We start from the raw sequence: 18810 nt of genomic DNA on the forward strand, positions 1-18810 counted from the left end.
CATTTACTATAAACTGTATTGAATCTCTATTGAAACTGTTGGAAAGCATCTTCAAATAATTTTTACTATAATCTGGATTTTAAAGGAGATGATTGACTCGTATTCCAATTACAAAGCATGTTGTGCTTGCTAAGTTTATCATGATGTGAATTCTTTTTGTTTCCTAATACTCATTCTTTATTTACTTTTATTACTTACTGAGTTGGTATACTCACATTAAACCATGCACCTTTTGTGCATATCCAGGTATTTTTGAGCTTCGTCGCAGGTTCATCGGAGTTACCAAGGTAGTTGTCTGGCGATCGCAACCTTGCTTTTCTCCCTTCTTATTCTCCCTTAGTACTTTTCTGATTTTCCCTGACCATGTTGGTCTTGAGGTTGTCAGACAATTGTAGTAGATGCTCATGACTAGTGACACCCCGATGTCGGGTTTTCTTTTCGCACTATTGTTTTGTTTTAAACAGTATATAAAGGTTTATTGTTAAATAGATTTGATTTTGTCCTAAGAATGGAGAATACTAATTGGTTTTGATTTTGTGTTGGCTGGCCTAGTTCCATGATAGGCGTCATCACAACCGTGTTAGTTTTGGGGTCGTGACAAGTTGGTATAAGAGCTTAGGTTCCATAGGTCTCACGAGTCATGAGCAGGTTTAGTAGAGTCTCACGGATCGATATGGAGATGTCTGTACTTATCTTTGAGAGGTTGAAAAACCTTTAGGAAATCCCACATTTCTTGAATTCTTATCGTGCGCCATTGATTCAGCTTGAAATGTAACTCTTTGAATTCCTTCCACGCGTTTGTATGCACGCATGAGCGCTCAGTATCAGTTGTGCATCGACGGCTTGTGATTCCCTGATCGAGAGGAGAGATGTGATTTCAGTGTGTTGATGTTGGGCCAGTCTGGAGGCCTTGAGGTCGGGCTTTATTTGTAGCTTGAGCACTAATGTATTGATTGTGTGAGCGCGTGCTTTTGGATTTATATGTTCGATAGTGTCCCTATCGGTGGAAGTGATGACTAGATGGCTATGTGATGAGCATGATGTGACTGCGAGATGTGTTCATATGATTTGAATGTGACAAAAAGGGTCTGCTTGAGAATAGAAAGAACTATTTGGTGCTTGATTTCCATCTTGATTTGATGTATAGCCCCAAGTTATGGGTGTGTAAAGGATTTTTTCATGTTGTCCAATTAGGGAATGAAGTAGATTTCATGTTACAATATGAGTTTAGACTCAGGAAAATTAAGTTATTGTGTGATGTTTATGACGGTGGAAGGGTATAAAGAGATGTTAATTGAGGCGAAGCAGGTAGGTTATCTCCTGCAGAGTGTTCTGATGTTTGTGTGATCCTTATGTTGTTTGTTGGAAGACCTCTTTTACCAGTGAAATATACATGTTGCAATTTGAATTTGGATCGCTTAAGAGAGTGGGCTTGACTGTTAGGAAGGTAAATGCGAGATTTGCAGAAGATTTGATATACTAGATGGTCTAGGTTGCACGAGCTTATGAGGGATTGAGTTTAATCTCACTATGGTATTATGGCAGTAATAGAGTATAGGCATCATGAGTTATTCTGTGTTTTGATCTATGGCTTTGAGCCAAGTGGGGAGTCTGCTATTGACCAGTTGATTGCATGCTTATGTGCTATGTTGGTTCAAGTTTGAGGCATACTGGTGAATTAGTTATGACTTACAGAGGTTGAGATCAAGGATGACACGAATAAAAAAATTTTTGGATAGGGGTTGTGTTATGCTTTATAGGTGTATAAGAATTATGGAGTGACTTGAGTTGTTATCGATGAAGGATGTAATGTACATGGAGCAGGAATTTATTTGGTTGCATTAAGGTGGGGTTGCTTTCTGCGGTGTTGGAGTGCTAATGGAGCACAGGTCGTCCGGTCCATTTGATCAGTCTAATTGAGATTTGAGCAGAGTGGATGACTCTCGAGAATGGTTCTAATGAATTCAAGATTTAAATGTAATAATTGGAGATTTTTAGGTTATGTATTTGTCTAGAAACTGAGGTTTACATTGCAGGATGACAAGACTTGTGGCATTTCTGTATCATTATGGATTCTACATACCAGTATCATGAAGGCGAAGGTAATGGATTTAGATTCGCAGAAGGTTTCTTCAGAGTGGGTATCTCGACTGTGATACTTTTGGGGGTGCTACAGAAGAATACAATGGTTTATGAGATTTAGGACGGTATTGTCTTATGATAAAGTTCGTGGGGAAAGTTTTAATTAAGGATAGTGGTGTACTAGCAAGGAAACGGGTCAATTTGTAGGTAATTCGGAATGAACTCAGAGATTAGGACAGCTTGTCAGTAGGCCGGATCGGCATGGTAATTGATATGATTGGTTCTTGGGTGCTTATGAAGTGGTGGGTTTCTACAGGTGCTTCGTGGCAATGCTCTTAGGGTTTGATGGCTTGAGTAACTTGATTGAGTTAGAAGGAGTCAGTCCTGGTGGTTCGGTTTTGTGCAAAGGGGATTTGTAGAGTTCTTGATGATTTCTACCACGGTTAGAGATGTATATTTTCTACTGGTGTGAGGAGCATGTGATGTATAGTGATTTTCTTCAAGATGGGATCAAATGGAAAATTCTTGGCTAGTGGAGTACGTAGTTGCTTGTGGCTCGGAATAGATTATGAAGTCCTCATATTTGACATACGATGGCATGGTATATGCGGTATGTTGTGTAGGGTTGAGATTGCATGTGTAAGGTCACAGTTCAGTTTTTAAAGGAAGGTCATAAATTCTTAGGCAGTATAGGCAGTTTCAGATGATTAGGAAAATTATATTGCTAATTGGTATGGCTTGATAAACGTATACATTTCAGAAAGGGCAATGTGATTGAGTTATGTATACTCCATTGGTATTGTGACACTCTCTTGTTTGATTGATTGTTGGAGTTCATATTTTTGCCTTGTGGCACAAAAATAATGTATTGTTCGTAGGATGACCGTGTAGTCGGAGAAGTGTGGATATTTAGGCGGTGGAGTTGAGACCAGAAATGGTGATTCGTAGTTCTAATAGATTTGGAGGCTGAGAGATTTTGTGAGTAGATGGTTTCGTGGTTGTGGACTGTGAAAATGTAGCTAAGATTAGTCAGAGGGTAGTATGTGTTGTGATTCAGTAACTGTGGACTTTTGAAGGGTTATTTATCTGTTGTGGGTGACTAGAGTTGATTTGGAGTGCCTTGGTAGGCCCAACATGGATGTATGTTCTGCACGGGGTCGAATTTGTTGACTCCAAACTGCTATTATTGAGAGATATTCCATTCGATTGTTAATGAGCTTATTCGTGTTCTGGGGTGATCTATGAGTTACTCTTCTGTGTTACGAGGAGTTGTGATTTGTTGGTTATATGCACATATGGTGCGGTTCCATTTGGGCTTTATAGTATAATTTGAGTGAGATGGGTATTTAGTATTGCATGATTGATTGCGCACTCGATATGTTCTCTCGGACTGGTATGACATTGCGTCATTTTCTCTCCGTGGTTATGGTGATTCACTGTTGGTACTAGACATCAAATTGTGCGTGGTAGTTGATTTTGGGCATGGTGATTTGAGGTGTTCCATGTGGACCAGTGTTTGGATAGGGTCGCGTATTGCAGCAAAGTTATGTGGAGGTATGATACTTCGGGTTAGATTTGTGTGTTCTGGTTGTACGATGTGTGATGGGTTCTCAGCATTGTGTTGTGGCAGTACTGGTGAGCTTGTGAGGCAGCTCTCTCATTTGAGTCTTTTTACATGATTTGAGTATATTTGGATTATTGCTTTTGGTACATGGATTGCACGGATTGTGGCTTTATATTGTATCATTGTGCCATGTCACTAGAGTAGCCGTATGGGATGAGATGAAGTCATTGAGATCTTAAATGAATATTATTGGATTTGATTTCAGCATGTTGGAAGGATAATATCGGGATTCGGCATAGAAATTTACTATGGTCCTTGCCAAAGGATAGGGAGCTTCATGAATGGTTGATCTAAGGAATGGTTATTACTTTCTGCGTGTTTCATTCATCATTGGCAGTATACAGAAGTGTTGGAATGAGGCTTTATTTGATAAGAGGTTTATTATCGATATTCGGTTGTTTTGAGCAATTGTTGTGATTAGAAGTTATCGCTACGAGTGTTTGAGTTATGTGGTATATCATGTAATTGTATCTAAGGTTGCAGGTATGGTTTGTTACAGCTTGTTCGGACTTATTCAGAGTATAGATGTGAGATTCTGATCTTATAGATGGTTTCAGAAGTGGAAATTTGGTTCTATAGTTTATGGGCTTGGTTGGATTGCGGAATTTCAGTTATATTGTGCTATCGGACCTATATGGGATGGGGTGACGTAGGATCACCCCCGGGTATGTGCATAGTGAGGATACATGCGATTTGATTTCTTTTGAAACAACACTAGGCATGTTCGTGGACGAACATATGTTTAAGTAGGGGAGGATGTAACGATCCGATCTGTCATTTTGAGCATTTGTACTTTGCTCGCCAGTTCTCGGGCATGACTAGCCCCGTATGATGTATTATGACTTACGTAAATCATCAGTTTTGGTTTTCAGGTTAAGCAGAATAGATATGAAAAATGATTCTCAGCTTGATGCTTTAAATTTGAAAGGTTTGACCCAATGTTGACTTTTTAGTATTTGATCTTAGATTTGGATTTTAATGATTTGGTTAGCTCAGTCGGGTGATTTTGGACTTAGTAGCGCGTCCGGAATGGAATTTGGAGGTCCGTGGTGGATTTAAGCTTGAATTGGCGAAATTGGAAAATTGGCATTTCCGGTCGGTAGTGAAAATCTTGATATCGGGGTCGGAATGGAATTCTGAAAATTGGAGTAGGTTCGTTGTGTCATTTGTAACATGTGTAAAATATTTCAGGTCATTCGGAGGTGATTTGATAGGTTTCGGCGTCGTTTGTGGAATTTGGAAGTTTCTAAATCCTTAGGCTTGAATCCGAGGGTAATTTGATGATTTGATGTTCTTTTGAGTGTTCCGAAGGTTAGAATAAGTTTGAATGGCAATATGTGACTTGTTCATCTTTTTGGTTGAGGTCCCGGGGGCCTCGGGATGATTTTGGATAGTTTTCGGAAGGGTTTAATTTGAGAAACTACAGCTGATGTTGTTGCTTCTGTCATATCCGCACCTGCGGATTGGCGACCGCAGGTGCGTGTAGGACCATGGGTGCGGCTTGGTAAACCGCATTTGCGATGCCACTAAAGTGATGAAGTGGCCGCAAATGCAAGACCTGGAGAGGTAAGTGAAATCCGCAAAAGCGGACATTTTCCGTAGAAGCGGAAGCGTAGATGCGCTTATGGGATTGCAGGTGCGGAATCCCTCGGAGGGACTATATAAGCATTCCTTCGCGAATTTTGGTCATTCTTCCATCATATTTGGTCGATTTTGGAGCTCCAAGCTATGATTTCAAGAGGGAATCAAGTATTTTCAGAGAGGTAAGCTACTTGGGCATTGTATCTTGTGTTTATGGTGATTCTTCCATTGTTTAATCATGAAATATGTGGGAATATTAGAGAAAGAATTTGGGAAATTAGGGCTTGAAATTGGAGAGTTAGCTTGTGTATTTGAGGGTCCATTTGAGTTCCGATTTTGATGTTCTTTGTATGTATATACTCGTGGAAGGATAAGAATTGTAGTGTTGTGATTTTTATCGAATTTTGAGACGTGGACTTGGGGGCCGGGTTTGGCCAATTTCAGGATTTTGAGTTTAATTTAATTATTTTTGCGTGGGCTTTGTCCTTTTGGCATGTATTGATCATGTGATTCTGATTTTTTTATAGATTTGAGGTGATTTGAGGCCAAGTCGAGCATCAAGGGCATCTCGGTGTAGATGTTCGTCCGGATTAAGGTAAGTAATGATTGTAAATCTTGTCCTGAGGGTATGAAACCAAGCATTTCACTTCGTTTCACTATACTGAGGTGACGCACACACTAGATGACGAGTGTGGGGACGTGCACCATTGGGGGTTGTGACTGGGTCCGTCCCGTAGTGACTATTAAGTTGTGTATTTGACTGAAAACTATTTGATACTTATGTGCTTTGGAAAGTATTACTATGTTTCGGGCTGAATGCCATATTTGGGCCTCGTGCCAAGTCGTTTTGACCCTTAGGGGCTTTTCCTTATTATTTCCTCACTATTTTGACTTAAGATCTATACTCAGTCATGTTATGTTTTTGTTGATTTCATAACTCAGTATTTATTAATCCTTTGATGCATAAATATGAGATTTTGGGTTGAGCACCCTATTTTTACTGATAGCCCGAGTGGCTTGTGAGGTTGATGACTGAAAGAGGCCGAGGGCCTGATTGTGAGGTTGATGACTGAGAGAGGCCAAGGGCCTGATTGTGAGAATTATATTTTTATGGATCGGGCTGCATGCCCTACATACATACATACATACATACATACATACATACATACATACATACATATACATACATACATACATACATATATATATATATATATATATATATATGTGTGTGTGTGTGTGTGTGTGTGTGTGTGTATGTGTGTGTGTGTGTGTGTGTGTGTATGTATGTATGTATGTATATGGATCGGGCTGCACGCCGCAGTGATATAGAGCTTGGGTTGTAGGAGCCCCTTCGGAGTCTTCACACCCCCAGTGAGCGCAGTCGACTATATATTTATGGACCGGGATGCACACCACAACGGTTATTATAAGGTACCTATTGAGCGTGAGCGCTGAGTGTGAGCGCTAATTGATGAGAGTTAAGTCTCGAGTGAGTGAGAGGCTTGCCCGAGGGGCTATATATATATATGAGTGATGTTTTTCCCGATGGGCTTGTTTTGATGAAATTACTATTTTCACTCCTCTTTATACTGAGCCTCTATTAAAAATGTTGGACAAATGCTTATAAATAACTTTTATTGAAACTGGAGTTTTTACGAGATGTTCGGAATTTAATTGATTTAGCTTTGTTATTTCCACTGAGATTTTTCTGTTATGAGATGTATATGATTTATGTTTGCCCGAGGGGCTGTATATGAACTATGTTTTGCCCGAGGGGCCGATTATGATTTTCATCACTTTTACTATAAACTGTGTTGAACCTCTATTGAAATTGTTGGAAAGCATCTTCAAATGATTTTTACCAAAAGCTGGATTTTAAAGGAGATGATTGATTCGTATTCCAATTTGAAAGCATGTTGTGCTTGTTGAGTTTATCAAGATGTGGATTCTATTTGTTTCCTACTGCTCATTCATTATTTACTTTTATTACTTATTGAGTTGGTATACTCACATTACTCCCTGCACCTTGTGTGCATATCCAGGTATTTCTGAGCTCGGTGGCAGGTTCATCGAAGTTAGTAAGGTAGCTACTCGGCGATCACTGCCCTTCTTTTCTCCCTTCTTATTCTCTCTTCGTACTTTTTTGATTTTCCCCGACCATGTTGGTCTTGAGATTGTTAGATAGTTGTAGTAGATGTTCATAACTAGTGACACGCTAATGTCGGGCTTTCTTTTCGCACTGTTATTTTGTTTTAAACACTATATAAAGGTTTATTGTTAAATATATTTGATTTTATTCTAAGAATGGAGAATAATGATTAGTTTTGAGTTTGTGTCGGCTAGCCAAGTTCCATGATAGGCGCCATCATGAACTAGTTGGTTTTGGGGTCATGACATCAACGTAGTAAATTCAATTTTAAAGTCAATTCACCAGAATAATAGTGCTAGGAAAAGAGCTTAGGAAATGACGTCAAGGCAATAAGTCAATAACAATAACTCGATCCTCAGAACACCGTGAAAACAAGAAATACATATTATTAGAGTCTTGTACGAAGGAACTGAAGCAAATGCAATAAAACAGGGGATACCAAAATACAAAATGCGTTGCGGCGCGCAACTCGATCCCACCATATAATATCAATATCATAAGTCACCTTATTCCACCATATCAATTCACCCTTATATCACCTGTTGCGGCGTGTAACCTGATCCCACCGTACAATATCAATATCATAACAATAAACATAATATGTTGCGGTGCGCAACCCGATCCCATCATATAATATCATTATCATAATTCACCATTGTTTCACCATAACAATCCACCCTTATTTTACCTGTTGAGGCATGCAACCCGATTCCACCATACAATAACAATATCACAATATGAATATCCTCCCTTATTCCACCACCTCCCTTATTTCACCTATTGCGGCGTGCAATCGGATCCCCCGTACAATAACTTAAATCAACAACACCAATTCAATAACTAAATTTACCAAAATCTCTACAATCAAAGGTATGAGTACACGACATAAAGGTAACCACGCGAAATCAAAGGAATACAATAACCTTTACAAAATGACAAAACATGTAAGGCACGTGATAACTAAACAAACAATCCAACAATTTGGACATGTAACAGATATACACATAGTCATAGAAGAACTCAACAATTAAGAGGTAACAAGACAATAAAGAAGCCAATGACTTAAACCAAGGCATATAAGGGCCAACTAATGAGTAAGAGGTAAATAAGTGCAAACAACATCATATAGAACATGTAAGAGTAGTCTAACAACGAGATACCACATGTTATGACAATTTAATCAAAAGCATGGAAAGAGACCAAACAATCTAAACTGGTCCATCCACGTATAAGCTGTGTACCTACTTGTCATCTTGCATACACTACTTTCACATAACAAGATAACACAATTAACTCAATTCCTAAGGGGTGGTTTCCCCCATACAAAGTTAGATAAGACATTTACCTCAATTCGGCCAACTGAATACTCAATTTAGCTTTTCCTATACCAATTCACCGTCGATCGGCCCAATCTAGCCAAAAAAAGACTTAAATACATCAAACAATGCAAGAGAAAATAATTTCAATTAACAAAACTATGGTTCTTATACAATTTGAAAAAGTAACCAAAAATCAACTTACCGGGCTCGCACTTCGGAACCCGGCAAAATTTTCAAAACCCGAACACCCATTCAATTATGAGTCCAACCATACCTGTTTCACTCAAATCCTACTCCGAATCGATATTAAAATTTCAAAAATTCACTTTATGAAATTTTAGACAAAATCCCCAAATTTCACTTTGAAATCATCAATCAAATGCCTAAAACAAAGATGAATTTATGAAATATAACTAAAATCGGGTATAGAACACTTACCCCAATCCATAAAGTGAAAATCATCTCCAAAAATTGTCTACGTCCGAGCTCCCTAACTCAAAATATGACCAAATGAACAAACTTTCGATATTAAGTATTCTTGCCCAACTGTTTTGCCTCATTTTGTGTGTCAACAATCTCGAAACTCACTTTTGATGCCTCCAATGAATTCCTTATGAAATGTCAGTCAAGTTAGGCTTTTGAATCACTCCATTTGACCTTATAATAAAGGAGATATATTGGTTTCAATATTTGAAAATAGTGCAGATTTTAAAAATCGAAGTCAGTGGCAATTTCGTAATTAATCTGAAAACTCTAGCAGCCTAATTCTTAGTAAAGTGACCATAAAATCTTCATACGATGTCAAACTTTGACGATTCTTTTTGTTATGGCTCCTTAATTACGATACAGATCTAATTCTTCAATCAAAACGGAAATCAGAACTCATCAATTTAATGTGGTACCATTTATGCTTGAAGAAACGATGTCGAAACATAAGAAAAACGAGTGCAATACAACCCAAACCTATCTGAAATTCACCCGAGCCCCTCGGGATTCCGTACGAATATACCAACAAGTCCCATTACAAAACACGAACCTACTCGATGCCTTAAATCACGCATAACAATATCAAAGTGATGACACATGCCTCAAATCAAACTTAATGAACTTTCGAACTTCCGACTTCCAAAAACTCGCGCCGTAACATATCAAATCAACTGGAATGAACTCAAATTTTGCACACAAGTCCTAATACATCATATTGTTCTACTTATGCCCCAAACTATCGAGCGGAATGCAAATTCTCAAAATGATCGGTCGGGTCGTTACATTCTCCCCCACTTAAACATACGTTCGTCCTCGAACGTGCCAAGAATTGTTCCAAATCCATCAAACCACTGCATGAGCTCACCATACATACACCCGGGAGTGATTCCCCATTACCCAAACCTATGCAGGACTGACAATACAATTTAACTAACGATCTCATTTCATCTTTAGTCCATAACCTTAGGAAAGAATCCAAATCTCAACATCTGAAATTCATCATAGGACCCGAATCTCACATCATAAACCTGAACAGGCCGAATCGAGCCATAATTCCAACCAAGGATACAATCATACGATGTTCCACATAACTCAAATGCCCATAGCAATAACTTCTGACCACCATAGCTGCCCAAATATCATTCTGGACATCGACAATACACTTCACATTGAATAAAACCTTGTTCAGGACCTCCACAATGCTGCCCATGATAAAAAACATGTGGGGACTCATAATCACTCATGAAATCAACAAGTCAAGAATCACTCTCGTCTGTCAAGATCCTTCCGTGCCTGTTGTTGGCCGCTAATTTGAGTCGTGACGAGCTGCTTATTACATGATTTGTCAAATAAATTGATATTTTTCCTTCCCCTCATGCATCAATGTTTTGTGCAAACAGGACTTTTGATTGCATCATAAGGCACAATATTTTGCATCACAAGTTTGTCGAATCATAATAGCCAAGTCAACTCAATCAGAATAAGAAAAAATAAATTCTATAAATTTAGATTATTTCACTTGATCCCATAAAATACAGTACGGACCCAAGAAAAAGACCGTACAGTATGATAATACAAACATACTTTAGTACTATTTTACTACAATTCTAGTGAATTGGTAGTATTTTTATTCTTTTAAACACAAGACAACACCCCATTATTTATTTCACTTGACACCAAACATTACAGTACGGATCCTAAGAAAAAGACCGTACAATATGATAATACAAACATAATTTGATACTATTTTCTCATAATAGCTACAATTCTGGCGAATTGATAGTGTTTTTATTCTTTCACACACAAGACCACACATCACTTTTTTATTTACCATACATAAAAAAGGAGAATTCTGAGAGCATTTGATGCTTATTTGCACTTGTGGTAGCAGTAGCAATAACGTCTAAAGATGCTCTTCTTAATGCACATACCCCTCTTTGCCTCCTCTTTCTCTTTGCATTCTTCGTCGCAAGTGTTCACTAATAAAACAATAGCCAGAAAATGTCTTGCTCTTCCTTCGGCAAAGTTTGCCCTCTGCCGCTTGCATCTCTGCAAGGACCAAAAATTTATCATAAGTTTGTTTTTTTGTTAAAAACATTTATTGGAATATGTGAATTATTTTTCAAAAACTAATTGATACGGATGCGTGTATAATTTCATTTCGATACCAACATATAATGATTATAGCGATAAATATTTCATATTATATAGCGAGCTAGTAGGGTTTAAGTGTGCAAAGGCATAATGAATACTCATAAATAAAATGACGATGAAAGAAGTACCAACCATTGGATGTAATGAGGAGGAAGCACAAGAGGAGAGCAAGGAAAGTTGTGTAGCTCACTAGTGACTTTGCCATATTCCTATAAATTTGATATAATTAATGAACTTTCTATTTTCCTTAAATTATGTGTGTGTATTGGGAAAAATTGAGTTTATATATATTGAAGTGATTGAAAGATGATGTGTCATGACACGAAGGCTGGTCAAAGAATGATGATTAGCAAAGAGGCACGAGTCGCAACAGATATGAGCAGAGGCACAAGCAGAGGCACGTGCAGATATTCAAAAGACTCGACACTCGTACCTATTTAAATCCAAAAATTAAGGAGAATGAATCTGATAGGACAATAGAGTACAAATACAGTATTTATTAAGCATTAAATACTGAAAACGTTAGAGAATCTATATTGAATTACAATGATTACCATTGTAACGTAGCATTAAATGCCTTTAATTGTTATTATGACAAAGGTAAAACGTATATCTTAGAAATAACTATAAAAAGGAGAAGACTGATCATTTGTAGAGACACGAAATATCATCGAAATATACTGATTTACTTTGTTTGTTTCTGTTCATCTTATTATTATCGAAGCCAATTTCTTTTATTCATTTTATATATTGATTATCAGTAACCCGAGTTCTTCTAAAATAAAGCTTTGATCGAAATTCTACTTTTTGGTTAAACAAATTGGTTCCGTTACCGAGAATCTGATAGTCTATTCTTTCTTAGCCTAACCTTTTTTGTTGTATTAACCATGTCAAACATTAAAGACAACACCCAAGGAAACCAAGCAAACCAGGGAAACCATCAACTCCAGGGGAATCCACAAGATGATCGCACCCCGATCCCTTCTCCACAAAGCTCCCCTCGGCGGTCTCGATAAGGCACTCCTGATGGATCTCATTCAAATGCAAATGCTCAATTTGAAAATGATGAAGATATCAATGAAGCTTTGCAAAAGCTAATCGCTCAATAGGTCAATAAAGCTCTTGAGGCCTTTGTCAGCCAGTTAGTTGTTGCACCACCAACACCAACTCAAAATAACAACACTTTGGAGAACCCTCGTTCTAGGCTACTAATTCAGACAGTGGTGGATTCCCTAGCGAGTCACGAGATGGAGAACCAGGTAACTTAGTCAATTCTGATTTACAAAATTTAGTGTTTACATTGCAGAAACAGCTCAAGGAGCAAAGTGACCGTATAGAGCAAATAACTGGAGTACCGCCCATAATCAAAGGGATAGATATGGATAAATATTCACAACAACCTTGGAAGCCAAGTGCTGCTCCCCTCCCAATTCCAAAGAAATTCAAAATGCCCGATATTCCAAAATACAATGGAACAACTGATCCACAAGACCACGTGACTGCATTCACAACAGGCGTAAAAGGCAACGACTTGACCAAACAAGAAATTGAATCAGTATTGGTCAAAAAATTTGGTGGAACACTAAATAAGAGAGCATTAACATGGTATTCTCTTTTACCCAAAAATTCCATAAATTATTTTGTTGAGCTTGCAGATTCATTTATCAAAGCACATTCGGGAGCTCAAAAAGTCGAAAAAAAAATGGAAGATATTTTTAAAATCAAGAAAAGGGACTCTGAGTTGCTTAGAGTGTTCGTGGATAGGTTCTAGCGTGAAAGAATGATGTTACCGCGTGTACCAGACAATTGGGCAGCTATACCCTTCACTAGTAATTTGAATGAAAAAGCTCAGAAGCCACGAGGCGACTCAAGTAAAGTCTTCGTGAATTCCCAGCAACAACGTGGAATGACGTTTACAACAAGTATATCACGAAGCTAAGGATAGAAGAAGATATTACCTCACGATCTTAAAAAGAGAAAAAGGTGAGTTCGAGACGGGCGAAAACAAAAAAAAGATCCGGTAAAAACAGATGCGAACCATATATGGGCCCAGCGGGAAAAGATTCATGATCAAAACAGGACAATTCAAGGTATGATCATAGATCGAGGAATAGAGAGTAGGGCTCATCATCAAGATTTGGGAATGATCAAAACACGCGAGAGTCGCAAGATGATGATAGAAACTTGAAGGCAAGATTTGGCGGTTATAATTTTAATGTAAGCACTTCCGAGCTCGTAGCTGTTTTAAGAAGCATGGGTGATAAGGTGCGGTGGCCAAAATAAATGAGATCGAATCCAAACAGGCGCAATCCTGATCAGTAGTGCGAATTTCACAACGATCATGGTCATAAAATGACAGACTGTAGGTTGCTACAAGGTGAAGTTGATCATCTATTAAAGCAAGGGTATCTCACCGAATTATTCAGTGAGAAAGGTAAGCAATCATACATGAAGAATAGGCAGGATCCCCCTAAACCACCTTTTCCCAAAAGAACTGTTAATGTTATAAGCGGAGGTGAGGAAATTAATGGTGTGACGTACACAACAGCCAATAAAGTTTCAAAGGTCATGATTACCCATGGGAAACAGGTTAGACATGTCTTAGAGGAAGAAAGTATTACATTTGATGATGCAGATGCGGATGGTGTATTAACTCCACATAACGATGAACTGGTAATATCTATACTTGTACATGATACTAATGTGAAACGAGTTTTGATTGATCCAGGTAGTTCCGTGAACATTATTCTGCTAAGAGTACTACACGAGATCCAAGCTGAAGATAGTACCAAAGGAGCATACTTTGTCTGGATTTGACAATTCCAGCGTTGTGACGAAAGGGGAGGTAATACTTACTACATTCACAGAAGGAGCTGTCAAAGATACAAAGTTTCAGGTGGTAGAGATGGAGATGACTTACAATATGATTCTTGGGAGACCATGTATCCATGAGATGGATGTTGTTCCGTCTACCTTAAATCAAGTTATTAAATTTCCATCACCTTGGGGAATATGTCAAATCCGTGGGGATCAACAGACATCCAGGAGCATCAACTCCGTAGCAGATTCAAGTATGAGAAACGAAGAAAAATAGTAGTTACAAAATCCAGTTGAGGATACCACAACACAAGCCTCAACTAAACAAGGGCGAACAGATGTGGGCTCGAGGCCCGATTCCATTTAGGAACCAGAGGAAAACGAAAATATCAAAACAATGATTGAAGAACTGGAGGCTGTAGAGTTATTTACACAATGACCTGAAAGGAAAGTCTACGTAGGGGCCAATCTAAGCCAAGACATGAAAGGTAAGTTGATTGAATTTTTGAAAACTAACGTGGACTGTTTTGCTTGGTCCCATTCTGATATGATAGGAATACTACCGGAGGTAATGACTCACAAATTAAATAAAGACCCATCATGTCCACCTGTCAAACAAAAGAAGAGAAAGCAAGGAACTTCCAAAAATCAGGTGATTCAAGATGAGGTCTAAAAATTACTAAAAATTGGGTCTATCCGCGAGGTAAAGTATCCTAATTGGTTAGCCAATACTGTTGTGGTACCGAAAAAGAATGGTATATGGTGAGTTTGTGTAGATTACACAGATCTTAACAAAGTTTGTCCTAAAGATTCTTTTCCATTACCACATATTAATTAACTAATTGATGCTACTGCAGGTCATGAGTTGTTAAGCTTTTTAGATGCGTATTCAGGATATAACCAGATCAAAATGGATCCTATAGGTGAAAATAAAACTTCATTTATAACAGACAGGGGGACTTACTATTATAAAGTAATGCATTCTGGTCTCAAAAATGCTGGTGCAACATATCAAAGACTAGTGACCAAAATGTTTCAAGAACATTTGGAAAAAACTATGGAGGTCTATATAGACGATATGCTCGTTAAAACCAACATTCAGGGGATCATATATCACACTTGTCTGATACGTTTTAGATCTTGCGAAAATTCAATATGAAATTAAATCCTGAGAAATGTGCATTTGGTGTTGCATCAGGTAAGTTTTTGGGTTTTCTTGTTTCTAACCGTGGCATTGAAGTAAATCCCGTACAGATTAAAGTCATTGAAGAAATCCCTGACATGCTTACAAGTAAAAAAGAAGTGCAGAGGTTGACAGGAAGAATTGTAGCCTTGGGGAGATTTATTTCCAAATCATCAGAAAAGTGCTTTAAATTCTTTTCAGCTCTTAAAAAGCAAGATCAGTTCGAATGGACTGAGGAATGTCAACAGGTACTCAAAAATTTGAAGACATACCTATCAAATCCGCCGTTGCTCGCAAAACCCAAGGTTGGGGAAAGATTGCTCATCTATCTTGTTGTCTTCGAAGTAGCGGTAAGTGCTGTGTTAGTTTGTGAAGACCAAGGTAAACAATCTCTAATTTATTATGTCAGCAAATTGTTATTAGATGCGGAGACGCGGTATCCTCAATTAGAAAAGCTTGCACTTGCTCTAATCATGTCATTTACAAAACTAAGGCCTTATTTTCAATGTCACCCTATTGCTGTAATAACTGCTTATCCATTACGTAATATATTACACAATCATGAGTTGTCTGGTAGATTAGCCAAATGGGCTATAGAATTAAGTAAATATGACATCACATACCAGCCTAGAAACGCGATAAAATCTCAGGTATTAGCAGATTTTGTGGCTGATTTTAGCCAAGGAATGCAATTAGAAGCAGAAAAAGAATTACAGGTGTTCAACGGATCTAATTCAGGAATTTGGACCTTATTTACTGATGGTTCATCTAATGTAAAGGGAGCAGGCTTAGGAATTGTTTTGGTACCACCTACGGGTGAAACCATTCGACAAGCCATTAAATGTCATTCTATAACTAAAAATGAGACAGAGTATGAAGTTGTGATTCCAAGTTTAGAACTGGCTCGCTAACTCGACATTAATCAGATTGTAATCAAAAGTGATTCGCAACTTGTAGTTAACCAAATGCTGGGAACTTATACTGCCAGGGAAGCACGAAGGTCACGCAGATACCAAGAGATGAAAATGTCAAGGCAGATGCCCTAGCCAATCTCGCATTTGCAACAGACGTGGCAAGCAATGAAAATGCTTCTATAATTCACTTGTTTCATTCAGTCCTCGATCCAGACAAAAATGTGGTAAATTTTAATAACTTAACCTGTGATTGGATGAACAAGATTGTTGCTTTTTTGCAGTATGGTACCATCCCTGAAGACAAGAAAAAAGCTTACGCGCTTCGAAAAAAAGCTGCTCGATATTGTTTAAAGCAAGACAATCTTTATCGAAAAATATTCGGTGGTCCCTTAGCAAGATGCCTCGGGCCTTTTCAGATGGAATATGTAATGAGAGAAATACACGAGGGGCATTGTGGGAATCACGCCAGAGGAAGATCACTGGTAAGAACCATGATTAGGGCAGGTTATTATTGGCCTAAAATGGAAGAAGAAGCAGAAAATTTCATGGCTAAATGTGATAAATGTCAAAGGTACGGTAATAACATGCATAGACCTGCGGAGTTGCTACATCCGGTCATTGCACCATGGCCTTTTATGAAATGGGGGATGGATATCGTGAGTCCGCTACCACAAGCAAAAGGACAGGTAAAATTCTTGCTCGTTCTCACTGACTACTTTACTAAATGGGTAGAAGCCGGAGCATTTAAACAGGTACGAGAAAAAAAGTCAGAGATTTAATTTGGCGAAATACCATATGTCAATTCGGTGTGCCAAAGGAAATCGTGTGTGATAATGGCCCACAATTTATAGGCGCACAAATCACAGAGTTTTTTCAAAGTTGGCAGATCAAAAGGGTTACATCCACACCTTATTTTCCGGTGGGTAACAGACAAGCTGAGTCGACAAACAAAGTCATTGTCAACAATTTAAAGAAGCATTTGGAGGAATCCAAAGGTAATTGGCCAGAATTGCTACCTGGTGTTTTATGGGCTTACCGCATGACAACAAAAACAAGTACGGGAGAAACACCATTCTCATTGGTGTATGGAGCTGAAGCCTTAATTCCAGTTGAGATAAGAGCCAAGCACGAGGTTTACACAAGCGTCAGAAGAATCCAATGACGAAGAAATTCCAATAAACCTTGATCTACTTGAAGGAAAAAAGGGAAGCTGCATTAATAAGAATGGCAGCACCAAAGCAGGTAATGGAATGATACTACAATCGAAAAGTGCGCCTAAGATACTTCAAGATTGGGGACTTCGTGCTCAAAAGAGTTTTTCAATCTATGAAGGCGGACAATACGGAAAAATTAAGTCCAACATGGGAAGGACCCTACAGGATTCATGGTATCACAGGGAAAGGAGCATGCGAGGTGGAAACGATGGATGGAAAGACACTACCTTCACATTGGAATGTTGTTCACCTGAAGAGATACTATTTCTAAGGAATACCCACAGTCAGATATCCATATTTTAAAATTTTATTTTTGAATTGTTAAAATTTTACTAATGATTTTAGATGATAGGAAAAAATGTAGCTCGTACTAAATGATGAATCACGACCTGCAAGGCACGTGGAATAAATTAAAATTTTCGGTCTAGGGTTACAACTATTCTGATAGAAATTCAGACGGGTTAAGTAGTCTTCATCTATAATCGAACCTCCGAGTCCCATGTGTTTTTCCTTTTCAGGGAAAGGACCAAATGAGAGGAACAATCAAGTGCTCGAGACTTCATACTTCAAATCTCAAACACTTGGGGACTATATAATATACATACACATGTGTATAAAGAAGGCAAAGAAGATTGGGAAATAAAAAAGTTCAAGCCAGAAAAGTTTACTCATTGAATGAGTCAAGTGCAGAGCAAAGTCATGAGCTAAGGCCAAAGAAAAACCTTATCATAGTTAGGGTATAGGCAATGTACTGAAACGCGTTATAAGTAAAAACCTCGTGTTCATTTTCTTTTTTGAAATCTGTTATAAGGAAAACAGTTACGAGAAGGTTATAGAAGTAATTTAAATACATGTAATGTGTTATTTAAAACTTGACAAAGTTTAAATAAAAATTGTCGAAGTTGTTCCAAAAAACATGTGTATTCCTATTTCTTTTATCGTACATTAACACCATTATGAAGTTGAGACATATTCTTAATTAAGTGTCGAATATAAAAGGGACCTCTTTTATAAAATTCATGATTAATTAAAGTATTCATGAAGTTAAAAAAGAAGCATTTTTGAAAAAAAAAATGCAAGTTATTTAGTAAGTACTTAAAAATAAAGGCAAGAATAAATAAAACAGAAGTTCGAACAACAACAGAAACTTACTAATATTAAAAAGTATAGACTAAGTATGAACTTAGTCATGAACCAAAAGTTATTTATACAAAGCACCCCATGAAAGGTCTGGGGACTTAACATTTTCAACAAAGCCTTAAAAAAGACCAAGGGTTACAACCA

The 18810-nt window shown here is 37.9% G+C and overlaps 1 protein-coding gene and 1 pseudogene across 1 annotated transcript; one reads left to right on the plus strand and one right to left on the minus strand.

Annotated features, from left to right (window-relative positions):
• Positions 1–10924: 10924 nt before the first annotated feature.
• On the minus strand, positions 10925–11603 carry LOC107798798 (defensin-like protein 19; annotated as a pseudogene).
• A 2147-nt stretch (positions 11604–13750) lies between these two features.
• Positions 13751–14492, plus strand: LOC142172473 (uncharacterized). The gene is made up of 2 exons (XM_075236101.1): positions 13751–14071; positions 14181–14492. The coding sequence occupies exons 1-2, from the start codon at positions 13751–13753 to the stop codon at positions 14490–14492; spliced, it is 633 nt and encodes a 210-aa protein (XP_075092202.1).
• Positions 14493–18810: the final 4318 nt, after the last annotated feature.

The sequence above is a fragment of the Nicotiana tabacum genome, chromosome 18 (genome assembly GCF_000715075.1).
Source record: "Nicotiana tabacum cultivar K326 chromosome 18, ASM71507v2, whole genome shotgun sequence".
In the NCBI taxonomy this organism is placed as follows: domain Eukaryota; kingdom Viridiplantae; phylum Streptophyta; class Magnoliopsida; order Solanales; family Solanaceae; genus Nicotiana; species Nicotiana tabacum.